The sequence below is a fragment of the Sinocyclocheilus grahami genome, unplaced genomic scaffold (genome assembly GCF_001515645.1).
Source record: "Sinocyclocheilus grahami isolate Dianchi unplaced genomic scaffold, SAMN03320097.WGS_v1.1 scaffold622.1, whole genome shotgun sequence".
Lineage (NCBI taxonomy): Eukaryota > Metazoa > Chordata > Actinopteri > Cypriniformes > Cyprinidae > Sinocyclocheilus > Sinocyclocheilus grahami.
The window spans coordinates 253,225-266,669 of record NW_015505801.1 but is presented as its reverse complement, the minus strand read 5'-3'; the positions used below and the strand labels follow the sequence as shown (position 1 = coordinate 266,669).

At 36.0% G+C, this 13,445-nt stretch overlaps 1 protein-coding gene across 1 annotated transcript in view; it reads right to left on the bottom strand.

Moving 5' to 3' along the window:
* Positions 1-1,604: 1,604 nt before the first annotated feature.
* LOC107557878 (voltage-gated potassium channel subunit beta-1-like) overlaps positions 1,605-13,445 on the bottom strand; it is a 33,811-nt gene continuing 21,970 nt past the window's right edge. Inside the window, exons 9-14 of the mRNA XM_016241453.1 lie at positions 4,994-5,079; positions 4,627-4,747; positions 4,440-4,534; positions 3,651-3,771; positions 2,382-2,470; positions 1,605-1,927 (exon numbers count right to left, since the gene is read on the bottom strand). Of these exons, the coding sequence (XP_016096939.1) occupies positions 1,838-1,927; positions 2,382-2,470; positions 3,651-3,771; positions 4,440-4,534; positions 4,627-4,747; positions 4,994-5,079 (602 nt within the window). The 3' untranslated portion in view covers positions 1,605-1,837. The remainder of the gene's footprint in view (positions 1,928-2,381; positions 2,471-3,650; positions 3,772-4,439; positions 4,535-4,626; positions 4,748-4,993; positions 5,080-13,445) is intronic.

Sequence of the window (13,445 nt, the reverse complement as noted above, 5' to 3'; positions counted from 1 at the left end):
CCTTCTTTCCTTTTAGACGGCTAAATTCAATAATAAATAACAAAACAAACCCTTGCTGGCCGTTTTCAAAGGCCATAAACAGTGCTGGCTCGAAGTGTTTGCGTTAAGTATGTCACAGCCTACAATGTTTGGCGCGTATGGAATCGAAATAAGGTGACGGGAAGGGAAGAACCAATGAAAAAACAGAAAATTGAAACTGACAGAGCGTTTATCCAATAGAAAACCTAAGTGGGCGGGGCTTGTTGCATTAAGGGAGGGGTGTAGTCTCAATGGAGATAGCATACTAACTAACTACTAATACACTGCTTAAAGCATAATTGTTGAGAATGTGTAGAATTACTAGTTTACTAGCAACTAAAACAACTTTAATTGCAATCATTCAAAAATGTGTAAGTTTTCAATAATTCAATGTATTTAAAAATAGTTATTTATATTTTAATATTATATCATGCATATTATTTTAAAAACAAATCTAAATTAACATATATAAATATCTTTTTTGCTGAGGTTTGATGATGTGACAATTTTGCGTCGTGATTACGCAATGACGTCAATGAGCAATGACAAAACAACGTCATTTAGCAACTTTTAGCAACAAATCGACCTTCCTTTAGCAACTTTCTCAGAAAATTAGTTGGCAACACTGATTTTAGCAGCCTTGTGTGACCTAGTTTTTTTCCGTTCAGTAATGGCCTAGTTTTTCTACTTCGTTATGTTTCATTTTCTTTTCTCTTTTTAACTGTAGCCCACACTTTTCAGGTTATTTTGTTTCCAGGTGACTTTTTGTAGCATGTTCTTCAAACAGCAAAGTAACTTAAAATGGTTAAAAACATTTATATATATCAAAACACCATAAACTAGAGATGCACATTTTTATTTGAATGTTAAAAGCACTCTGCATAATTCATTAATTGACAGCTTCATCGTTTTCAAGGTTGTAAACATTTTGACCCCATTTCTCACCGACATTAACTAGTTGCTTTTGATAATTGTGCATTTCTAGCACTCTCTGGACTCAAGTATGTACTGCTTAGCAGTACAAAAGTTGCCAAATACAGCAGCAAGCATTTAAATCTTTAACCAGTGTACTTTTATCACTGGAAAAGCATTTGAACAAACTACGTTTTTTATAATGTACATTTAAAACAACAGAGAAGTATTATATCATCGAACAGATCAGACATGACACAAATTGCAGGATTTACAAAGAAAACATACACAGTCGTTTGAAGATGTTAAACTTTTTGGAGAACAATTAAACACATAGCAGCCTACTTTGCTGTTGATGGCTTTTTAATCCAACACTTTTTTATCAATGCACACACATCGTACACAGTTCAACTCTACATGCTGCTCTGCCATACATCACAGTTCTTAGTTTGTACATTCTCAGAATGATAAGCAGTGCGTTTTCCTTATTTTATTTTCCCTACAGTGTTTTACGGACGTTAATCAGGGCCATTCATAAGGGCCCGTCATTCGTCCCTTTTCAGAATGGATGTCTGGAGGTCAAGGGTCAAGACCAGGTTGACTTTGGCACATATGGGTTATGACAGCTGAATACAAAACCCCACAGATGAGGGAGTCCAGGAGCTTCTGTGCTTCTCAGGCAGGTGTGCCTCCACAGAGATCTTAATGCGAGGTTAAGCTCAGGTTTAGGTCGAACAGAAACATGCATAATACTTTAGCATTTCTACTGTAACTGTAACAATGGCTCTCTGCAGGAGAAGTTGACACAGACACACAATGGTGGGAACCACACACTGTGGACACCCGCCGAAACAAGAGGGCTGGCACAGGATCCTGAGTCTCAAGGCTTACAGGTTCACAGGAAGGCCTAGTGATGGTAGTCCTTCTTACTCTGGGGACGGTTACCCAGGATTTTGTCGATATCTGAGGCCACAATAGCAGTGATCTTTGGAAGAACCTGTAAGCGAGAATGTAGATCTAATTACTAAAACACATGGGATGAATTCAAATAAAATTCATCTTGATTTTTAGTTGTTTTAAATTATTTTAATGCTTGTCTAATGTAAATATTTTGAAGTCATCTTGAAGCCCCGTTACAAGTTTTCTCCCTGGTTGAGGAAGACTGTCTAAATTCTAGTCCAACCATTTCGTCAAGCTAGAAACTACATAAAACCATCTTTATCTGAAGCCGATTTAGTTGGATCTCTTATCAGTGTGTGAAATTTTGCCGTGGCACATAAAAATTACATCAAGCAATATCCTGTTTTTGATGTTTTACATGTAAATGAACCATGTGAGATTCAGAAGATAGGTGTTAAGAGATGAAAGCACAGAGCTGTAACAGGCCACCAGAGTTTGTGGGATGGCAGTGATTCCACAGTGTGTTTGAGATGTTTTGATAAAACTCTTGCCTGTATCGCCCCCAGGTTCTCAGTGAGCTGTGCAGGGTTGGAGGTCCCCAGGAGAACAGAACTCACTCCTTCATTACGGAGGCACCAGGCTACAGAGGAACACACAGAATAGATTTATAAGGAATCTGTCATTTAGTCCTACATGTATGAAAGTTTAAAGCCAGTGAATCATGGGAATCTCAATTGAGCTGGTGAGATTCTGATCGGGTGATACAGACAAATGCTACTGGAAGGATTGTTGATACAGGATTTTTTTTAACAGTACAGTTTTTTACAAAATATTTTTTGTCTATCAAACGGTTTACATTGAAAAAAAAAATACAATAAAATTAATTAAAAAAAAACTTAAACAAACAAATATTTTTTCATACGATGTATTATTATGAACTCACTCCTTCATTACGGAGGCACCAGGCTACAGAGGAACACACAGAATAGATTTATAAGGAATCTGTCATTTAGTCCTACATGTATGAAAGTTTAAAGCCAGTGAATCATGGGAATCTCAATTGAGCTGGTGAGATTCTGATCGGGTGATACAGACAAATGCTACTGGAAGGATTGTTGATACAGGATTTTTTTTAACAGTACAGTTTTTTACAAAATATTTTTTGTCTATCAAACGGTTTACATTGAAAAAAAAAATACAATAAAATTAATTTTAAAAAAACTTAAACAAGTATTTTTTCATACGATGTATTATTATTATTAATAATAATAATAAATATATAACATAAATAAATAAAGCAAAATTTAAATAATTATTGACTGTTTAAAAAAATACACATATGAACACATTTTTTCAGAAAATATTTATTATCATTATTATTAATAAACAAAAATAAAACTACATAGAAATAAAAATACACAATAAATAGATAATTAAAAATATTTCATAAATAAATGATATATAATACATTTTTGAATAGAATATTACCCACCACCACATTTATTAAAACTGTAAAAGAGTCACCATCAAGATTTTCCAAATCATAAAAATGCTTCCAACTAAAAAAAAAAAAATTGCCAAGTTTGTTTTTCATTAAGTATGTAATTGTATGTCTTCTTTTTTTCAACCCTCAAATTTGGTGACTTTAACGCTCTGTGGATTAATGTCAAGGTTTGTTTCTCAGTCAGGAAATGTGCATGAAAGCAGAAATTCTGTATTTTACTCTATGTAAACAGTGACAGAACAGTTGAGTCACTATGGCAGTGATAATGTATGTTGCACTTTGTGACAGTTGAAGTGAAAAAGTTATTTTGACCTACCGATGGCAAGTTGTGGCAGGGTACAGCTGAGCTTCTCAGCTATGTGGGTCAATTCCTTAAGCTTCGCCTGCTGCTTTCTGCCATCCTCGCTCAGAATCTTCTCCTTCAGCCACTGGTATGACTGCAGAGAGAGAAAGAGAGAGAGAGTGAGACAAGCACAGCAAACCTGCCCTGACAGACCTGCCACCCTCATCGCTGTATACTAGCTGAAGGTGCAATCTATGAACTATATGAGCTCCTAAATCACTGGCACTAGAAATCTGGCACTATTCAGTTGGATAAATATCAGTTTAATCAACAGATATCCATCCTTTTGTCTTGAGGAAATTATGTGTCTGCCATGACACACAGGATTAAAGGAATAGTTCACCCAAAAATCAAAATGTAATTTACCATTACATCATTCGCACATCAATGGATCCTCTGCAGTGAATGGGTGCCGTCAGAATGAGAGTCCAAACAGTTGAAGCAACTATTTAAAAACTATTTCAAGTTAAAATGCCTTGATGGATTTGTGTCTTTCAAACACTGAGCTTTTTGCTTCACAAGACGTTGATTGATAGACTGGAGTTGTGTGAATTACTTGTGGATTCCTGTGACGTTTTTATCTGCTGTTTGGACTCTCGTTCTGACGGCACCCAGAGGATCCATTGGTGAGCAAGTGATGTAATGCTAAATTTCCCCAAATCTATTCTAATGAAGAAATAAACTCGTCTACATCTTGGATAGCCTGAGGGCGAGCACATTTTCAGCAAATTCATCTTTGGCTGAACTACTCCTTTAAAGTACCTTCAAAGACGCCCTGGAGGATTCTGGGATGCCGTTTTCATATTTCCCTGTGACGATGCCACAAGCTAGAGGAGACCAGGATACCACACCAACACCTGCGGTGCAAGACTGTGTCTTTAGGCTGTGTCATAGATCATATTTTAATCATGTGTGTTTATGTGTATATACAATTTGTGTTTGTTTGTACCAATCTTATGGTAAAGCTCAGGCAGTTGCATCTCCACTTTATCCCTCTGGAATAAATGATATTCGGCCTGTTCACACACAGGAGGAATCAGATTAAACTGCCTCGCTACAGAATACGCCTCCTACAGGGAGAGAGAGATGACAAAAATGAGAAGAGAATGATATGAATGAATAAAGACAAGAAAACAACAACAACTGTAAATACCCAGACAGATACTGACATGGACAATTAAAAACAACCAACTAATCTTGAATACGGGTTTAATATGCAATAAATACGACATTATAAAATAATTTCATCATCAGGACTAACTTAACAAAAGGAAGCATTAAGGAAAAGTGCACAGAAGTTTGTCCTCTCCACTCACCATGATCTCCATCGCTGACCAGCGTGACGTGCCCCAGTACATGGACATGCCATGGTTAATGACATGCGTCATGGCTCTCACTATCTCTAAAACACAAAACACACATGTACAAACAGTGTTGGGGAAAGTTACTTTTAAAAGTAATGCATTACAATATTGCATTACTCCATAAAAAAGTAACTAATTACGGTACTTAGTTACTTTTTATGGAAAGTAATGCGTTACGTTTTACTTTTGCGCTACTTTTTAAATCTGGACAGGGCTTGCTTGTTTGTTTTTAAAATAAAAAAGTTCTATTTTTGGCAAATATAAAAGCCTTTTCACACCAAAAGTGAAATGAATAAGCCTCAGGCTGAAGGGAAAGTAAATTTACGTCCGTACAGTAGAATGCAGAAGAAGACATTTCAACACACTTCAGCAGTAAAAAAAGACACACAAATGTTTGTCTAGAGTAATTGTGCTTATTAGTACGGTTGAACTGCATCATCGAAGGTCAGAAGCAAAGACATTGGTTAATAGAATGGGAATAAATACATAAAGCATATTTGTGTTGTTTAACATTTAATTATTGCAGGTTTGCGTCATATTCTGAGTTGCATTATTTTTATTCATTTTGAGGAATACTGAATCTGTGGGGGGGTTTTTTTGTGAGTGAGATGAATTAATGCATATTCATATTTATTTTAGAACTAGAGTAACATCTTCTGATTTCTCTCAACATGGGGACAGGAGAGCTGTCAGTCAATAAACTGAAGAAAAAAAAAGCAACTTGCGTTACTTATTTGAAAAAGTAACTTTAAAAAGTACTAGTTACTTGAAAAAAGTAATCTGATTACGTAACTTGCATTACTTGTAATATATTACCCCCAACACTGTGTACAAACAAAAATATCAGCCAAGCTTCTGGATTGGTTTGCTTTACAGATCCACTGTGCCAGAGAAATCATTTGTGTCTGGTCACCATTAGATGGCGCTGTGTACATGTCTCCTTTCGTTGAGTTGACATGTCTATTAAGTAAGCAGCTGAAGTAATTTAAAAGTATGGGAACTCAGAAAATGCATATTTGTGCACTTACTGATTTACAGATCCAGTTGTACAGTAACAATACTGAAAAGACATTACTTTGCATCATTACGCAGCTGTCTGGCACATGGTAAAGGATATAACCAATAAACAAGGTCAACACATTATTAATTAAAGTTATTCTGCAGTGTTACAGATAAAACCTATCAAATGTATAATAGAGGCTCCCTGAATTGTAAAAATCAACTTATTCTAACCAAATGCTAAAATAAATCAGATTCAATTAAGCAGTTCCCTCCTCAAAGGACAACTGTATTTTGCCAATTTAGCCATGTTTTGGGGAGGCTTATTTTGAGATTGTGTTGTCAGAAAAGGTTGCTCGTTTTTGCTGTGAGATCTGGCAACACTGACAGAGTTCCACAAAGGATAAATGCTAATAATGCAAAAGAGCTGAAGCTATTTCACAGCTGTCTGAATTAACAGGATTAAACATGAGAAGCACTTCAGCTGTAAGTCAAACTGACACAACAGCTCTATATCTCACTAAGCAAGTTTTATTGTACAAGGTACAATAATTTTAAACTTCTCTGTATTGTATATTCAAGTGTCGCAGCACAATTTTATTTATCCCAAAGTACTCCAGACAAACTAACGAATGAAAATATTTTTCTATTATTTACACATTATTTTTGTAAGACGTAAAATACTTTGTTCATAATGTATTATTAAATTTAATTAAATTATTATTATTTTTAATTATTATTTATCACTGGCATCCTATACTACCTATAGCTCAGAACCAGCCTGTAACCTGGAGAATAGTCCAGTGCAAATTGCTACCAGCACTATTCTCATGGCTGTGTTTGCACCATTATCTGATTTGCATAATTCCTTAAGTGTAAAGCACATGCAAATAAGCAACGGCAGGAATCCTCACCCGAGAATCACAAATGGGCATCAAGACCTTGTTAACCCAACTTTAGCCTTAAGAAATTGCCCTCAATTCATAGTCCAACTGGTGAGTAAATCCATTTTACTCAATGAGTTATAATTAGGATAATGGCCCACATGATGGTTTTTAAGAGGGGATGGGCATATTGAACCTTAAAGGTGGGGTATGTATTTTTAGAGTCATGCCGAGTACCAAAACAAACTTGTAGCCAATCAGCAGTAAGGGGCGTGTCTTCTCATGATGGTGAGGAGAGAGCGCTCAGTGCACAGGACGGACATTTGCCGAGCCGAGTGACGACAGAGATAGAGATGGCAGATAAAAAACAAAAGAGGAAACCATCTGCGGAACTAAAGAAGGCTTACGATAAGGCAAGAAGTAGGACCTGTGTACATTTCGGATCAGCTTTCCAGCGCTGGAGAGAACTCAAGGAGCGGGAAGGCCTGCGATCGGACGCCGAGGTTGTTTTGTTTCTTCTCGATAGGTGAGTAACATTGGTTTTGCTTTGTTTCACAGAACTAATATATGCTGGCTTTTGCTTGAATATGCTCGTGTGTCATGTTCGCTTGTTTGTTCATCTGCAATCGTATTGTCATTCCCTTCAGCTATGATAAAGACACATTCATTTCCACACCCTAAGCCTGGTGCGTCTAAACCTCCTCCACTCTCTGCTGTCTGTTTCAAGCGTCAGCTCCCAAAGTGTGTCTGAAAAGTAAGATAATATGTTTAATACAGCACAGCAGATAATAATACAGCAGATTCCGCCATAATCGTTGCCTGGGTTGTGTATGTATGTGTGGGGCGGAGCTATCAAAATAGGGGCGAGACCCTTTTGGGGTAGGGGCGTGTTTGTTTTGGTAATTTGAAATATCAACATTGGCTACCAGAAATCACTTACCCCACCTTTAACGCACTGAGGAAGGCCCTGTGCCAGGACATTTGTGTTTTTATCATCCAGTGGAACTTAGAGGAATTTAACTATCCATCTGTTTGTCAACCATCATCCTCTTTTAAACTTATTTCAAAAACAAAGAATTTATATATTTAAAAAACTGCTCTGCTCACCCCACCCCTCTCTTCCGTTTGGTTTGACGATGCAAGATGCTGAATTGCTGCCTAGGACTCCATATATATGGCTCAGAGGTGGTCTTATTCAAATAGCTAACTATCTACATAGAAACCGGCTGTAAACTGAAACAGCTCGCTGGATGACACAGTTTCAGACTCAGACAGCCCATAGCAAACTGGCTCCGTGTTTTCTTTTCAGCTTTTCTGAGCTGGCAGACACGCCAGAAACCTAACTAAGTGCAAAAAAGCTTAAAAAAGTGAAAATTTCATCCGTTATCCCCTTTAAATGCTGAAACATGCTGACAACATCAAAAATGTAATTACATTTTAGAAGCGTAAAAAAAGTTACATAAATTATAAATTAAAATATAAATGATAAATAATTAAAAATAAATAAATTAAATTTGCATAGTTAAATTTTACTATTACATATTAATTGAATGAGGACATTTCATTTCAAAATTTTTAAGTTAGGTAAAGTCATGTAATCACAGAACAGAATTAAAAAGTTAATCATGTCAAACGTGTTAAATAAATATAATGGCTTTTAACATTTTTAATTAATCTATGAATTCAATATTTTCTGAACTAAACGTTTTCATAATATTTGTACGCCCAATGTTTTTCATACATAAAATGCTTATGTTTTACTTTAATAATGTAAATTTCAGTGTCCATGCAAACATATGAAATATTCAGTAAGGATCCATTAAATTGATCAAAAGTGACAGTAAAGACATTTATAATGTTACAAAAGATTTCTATTTCAAATAATGTTCTACTGAACTTTCTATTCATCAAAGAAAAAAATTGTCATGGTTATGACAAAAATATTAAGCAGCACATCCGTTTTCAACATTGATACCAAATCAGCATATTACAGTAGAATAATTTCATGAGGATCATGACACTGAAGACTGGAGTAATGATGCTGAAAATTCAGCTTTGCCATTACAAGAATAAAGTGCATTCTAAAATATATGAAAACAGTTATTATTTCACAACATTATATTTTATAGCCAACAGGAACACCATCTGTTCTGACATCCTCAAGGCATTACTGTTCTGAGTCATACCATCAGCCAGAGACCTTTACTGCTGTTCTGCATTCAGTTCAGTACCTAAGCAGCGAGTACCAGATCCACTCTAAAATGCCTCCATCAAGAGCTCATAAAGCTGCTTTATTGCTTCATCATTCAGATTTTCATATGCGAAGAACTGCTTTTCTCTGTCTCATCAGTGTTTTGACTCCAGGCGCTTTACTCTGGCCATTACTCTGCTATGATCTGGACTTTGTTGTGTGTCCACTGACGTGTTTCATCTTCACTACACATGCCACCAGTGAATGATGTCTGTGGGATGCTCTTCATCTGACAGCGTGTCGCAGGGCTGCCCTAGTCTCATCAAATGGCACGCCTGAGGACCAACAGTCCCTTCCCAGACCGTCAGATGCATATTGCACAAAAATTGGAAAGCACTTACTTGGTCTGGCAGGCTCTAATCTGATTGGCTGGCATCTTCTGGGAGTAAAGACACATAGTTTTTTTTTGTTTTTTAATTCAGTCCACGTCCAAAAAAAAAACGTGTTTACAGATTGAGAGAGAGACACTGAGGCCCAGGAATTATAGAGTATAAAGAAACATATTAAAAGAACTATACATTTATTGTAATGTATTTTATTTTATTTCTAATTGCAAATTATATTTTTATTTTAAAATATACACACATTCACTCTTAATCATATGCCTAATATGCCGAAGACAACTCTGTTCATGTTTCTTGTCTCTTCACATTCAGATGAATTAAATAAATCAGAATCATATAAATGACATATTTTCAATTCAATAACAAAATGGCAACATTTGACAAAAAGTTGAACAGTTTGTCACTGTCAGCCATTTAACATTTCTATTGTAAAACAGAAATGGGGGGGGGGATCTTTAAGAAGGGGGGTCTTTTACGGGAGAGCACAAATGTTTTGCGAGAGAACACAAAGATTCTTGGGGGAACACAAATGTTTTCTGAGAGAATGCAAATGTTTTGAAATATATTTTTTCCTCCCATCACCATGGCCGTGTAGAGCCTCTATTTGAGGGTATGCAAATGATGACAGAATTTTCATAATTAGGTGAACTATTCCTTTAATTTACACCAGTCTGTTTTTGTGATATTTCGGAAATCTCAGTGCTTAAAACAAAACTGTGGTCAGTTACATGTTATGCCAGTCAGGTCTTTCCTGTCTAAGTGGGCAGGCCATAATCCAATGTAGAGCAATCCGTATACCATGGCTCAATGTATGAACATGAGAAACGAAAGAAATTCTATAAAAGAAAAAGGCAAGAGAAGGTGAAAGGAGATTAAAAAAAGAACAGAAGAGTAGAAAACAGCAGCCAAATCGACCTCAGTACATAATGAAAATGAAAGCCCACACCCACTCTCTCATTACGAACTCTGTGTGTGGGTGAGAATGGAGGAGAAAAAGCCAAGCGAACGTCAGCTAAGCACAACAATACATCTGCTCAAGAAAAGAGAGAGCAAGACAAAAACACAGGAAGCCAGAGGCACATGTCAGTGTGAACAAAAATGAATGCTTCTTCAGCAAACTATCGTATAGTTTCTTCTCACGAGAGACTGAGGACTTCAGCTCAGCTCTGATGGAACATCTGAACAGCAGAACCCTGAAGTATTAATCTAATGTAATGTGGATGTCTGGGGTTTCTGCAGCGCGTAGGCTGTAGCGTGCGAGTGCAGATGCGTCATACCCATGTGTCCCCTCTGATTTTTGAGTGGATTTTAATAGCAACTTCCCCAAAAATCAAGTTGAATTATTGTTGTAAAACAAACAAACAAAAAATATAGGAAAAAAACAGAAATCATCCATTCACATTCAGTATTTGGTCAGTCCAGCAGTTGCAGCCTTTCAACTTTGTTACAACTTTGCTTGGTTTAATTTAAGAAACCATATATGTTCAGGTTTAAAACACTTATAGTTGGTAAGAGTTGGCAAGATTTTCAATGTTTTTTCTTTTTTTAAAGAAGTCTCTTACGCTCTCCAAAGTTTGATTAAATACAGTAAAAACAGTAAAATTGTGAATTATTATTGCTATTTTTATTAACTATTTTTTATTTGAATATAGTTTAAAATGTAATTTATTCCTGTGATGGCAAAGCTGAATTTCCAGCATCATTACTCCAGTCTTCAGTGTCACATGATCCTTCAGAAATCATTCTAATATACTGATTTGCTGCTCAAGAAACATTTCGTACTCTTATCAATGTTAACACCAGTTGTGCTACTTAATATTTCTGTGGAAACTGTGGTATATATATATATATTTTTTTCTTTTATGAATAGAAAGTTCAAAAGAACAGCAATCATTTAAAATAAAATCTTTTGTGACATTATAAATGACTTTATTTTCATTTATTCATTAATGCATCTTTGCTGAATAAAAGTAATAATTTCTTTTAAAAAAACAGACCCAGAATGCACCAAACATAATCAACTGTAAGTGCTCTAAACAGCAGTAGAATTATGCCTAATCATTACCCACAATGCTTAGCAAACTCAAGTCAAGTTTAGAAAGTATCCTGGTGCCACCACACTTCTTAATAAGGTATTAGTCATTCTGTGCTGCATGTAGTTGTGTCATATGATAGCTTGATTTGATTTGTGTGTGTGGGAACAGAGAGACAGTGTGCAGTGTGCTGTATGATTTTGATTTGTGGCTTTAATATTTCTACTATAGACTGATGTGGACGATTCAAACACAAATAGGTCATTTGAGATTTGTAGAAACAGCCAGTAGCTGCTTAGTCTACAATATCAGATAAACACTACTAAAGACAGATATGTGTTTGGTGTTTATTAAAACGGCAACAAATATTACAGGTCATGAGGGCATTATAGAGTAAGACTGTATTCATTCAATTATGAACATGACCTATATATACTGTATATATACACACACAGAGACTGTGTGTTTATGTATGTGTGGTCTTCCACATTTCTTCAATACAAGTTATGTTCTATCGACAGCATCCATGGCATACTTTCAATTACTGTAGAAAATAATTACAGTATTTCCCTCAGTTTATAAAACGCGAACAAAATCACATTTACACTAATGCACTGAAAATGAAAGGCTATAGGGTACTGCACTGCACCAAAACATTAAAAATAACCTTTTCTGTGCAAAATTCTATCCACATATTATATAAACTACTTCTTATGTAAACTATTTCTACTGTTAAAAAGATTTATACAGATTTCATCTTACTTTTTGGTCAAATAAATATAAGCAACTGCACTAATTGCATATTTTCTTTCTCAGTTTGGGCCTTTGAATAAAACTGAGGTGTTTTTTCCCCCCTTGAAGACCATATATGTACAGTACTAAAATATCAGGACCGGCATCACATTGATGATCTCATGTCTATTTCACAAAGCTCAGCAACAACATGGCAAACACATTAACAGGTCTCCAGGGAGGCCATGGGTAGTAAAATTTGTTCTCAGTTCAGTACCAAAATGTTCTTTCATTAAAATAGCCTACTATCATTATCTTCCCATGAGGCTTTAACTGTACGTGCCAAGGACACATTGCCCATCAATTTGGATTAAAGTCATTCCAGCCTCGATGGTAGAACGATGATTAAATGTTTTACTTTGTTAGATCTTCTGCTTTCCCCCACCGCGGCTTTAAAGCTGTGATTTGTACGGAGAGTCCACGTAAGATTATCCTCACACTGTAGGAAGTCTATGCTTTACTTTTCTGGCTTGTAACCCTGATGCTAAATGTGTTTACGTGTTGATAAGACTCACTCATACAGACAGGAAAAATCCTAACGTAGTCCAATGGCAGAAATCAGGTGTGTGTTGTCCCCAAAAGATAGCTAAATCTAACGTAACCTCTCTATTGGACATTTGGGGATGTCCTGAATAGAATAGAATGCTCCACATTAAAACAATATAAGCAGTATGTCCTCATTTAGATTGTAGTAAACATTAGACTGTGTGTGTAACTGGTATTCCCTACATTATGGGGACCAAATGTCCCCAAAAGGATAGTTTTACCAGTAAATTTGGAACTTGTGAGGACATTTTTTTATAAATCATAGTGTTTTAATGAAGTGTTTTAAAAATCAAAAAATGGTTTAAGGGTAGGGTTAGGGTAAGGGGGTTGAAAATACAGTTTGTACAGTATAAAAACCATTATGCCTATGGAATGAACTCATAGTGATATGAAAACCTATGTGTGCGTGTAAGAGAGAAAGGGTTTGGCGTTTGGAGACACAGCAGGGAAAGAGCAGCTTAAAAATACACTATGTACCCCATGGGCAAGTCTCTAATCCCCCTCAGAGAGAGAGAGAGAGAGAGAGAGAGAGAGAGAGAGAGAGAGAGAGAGAGA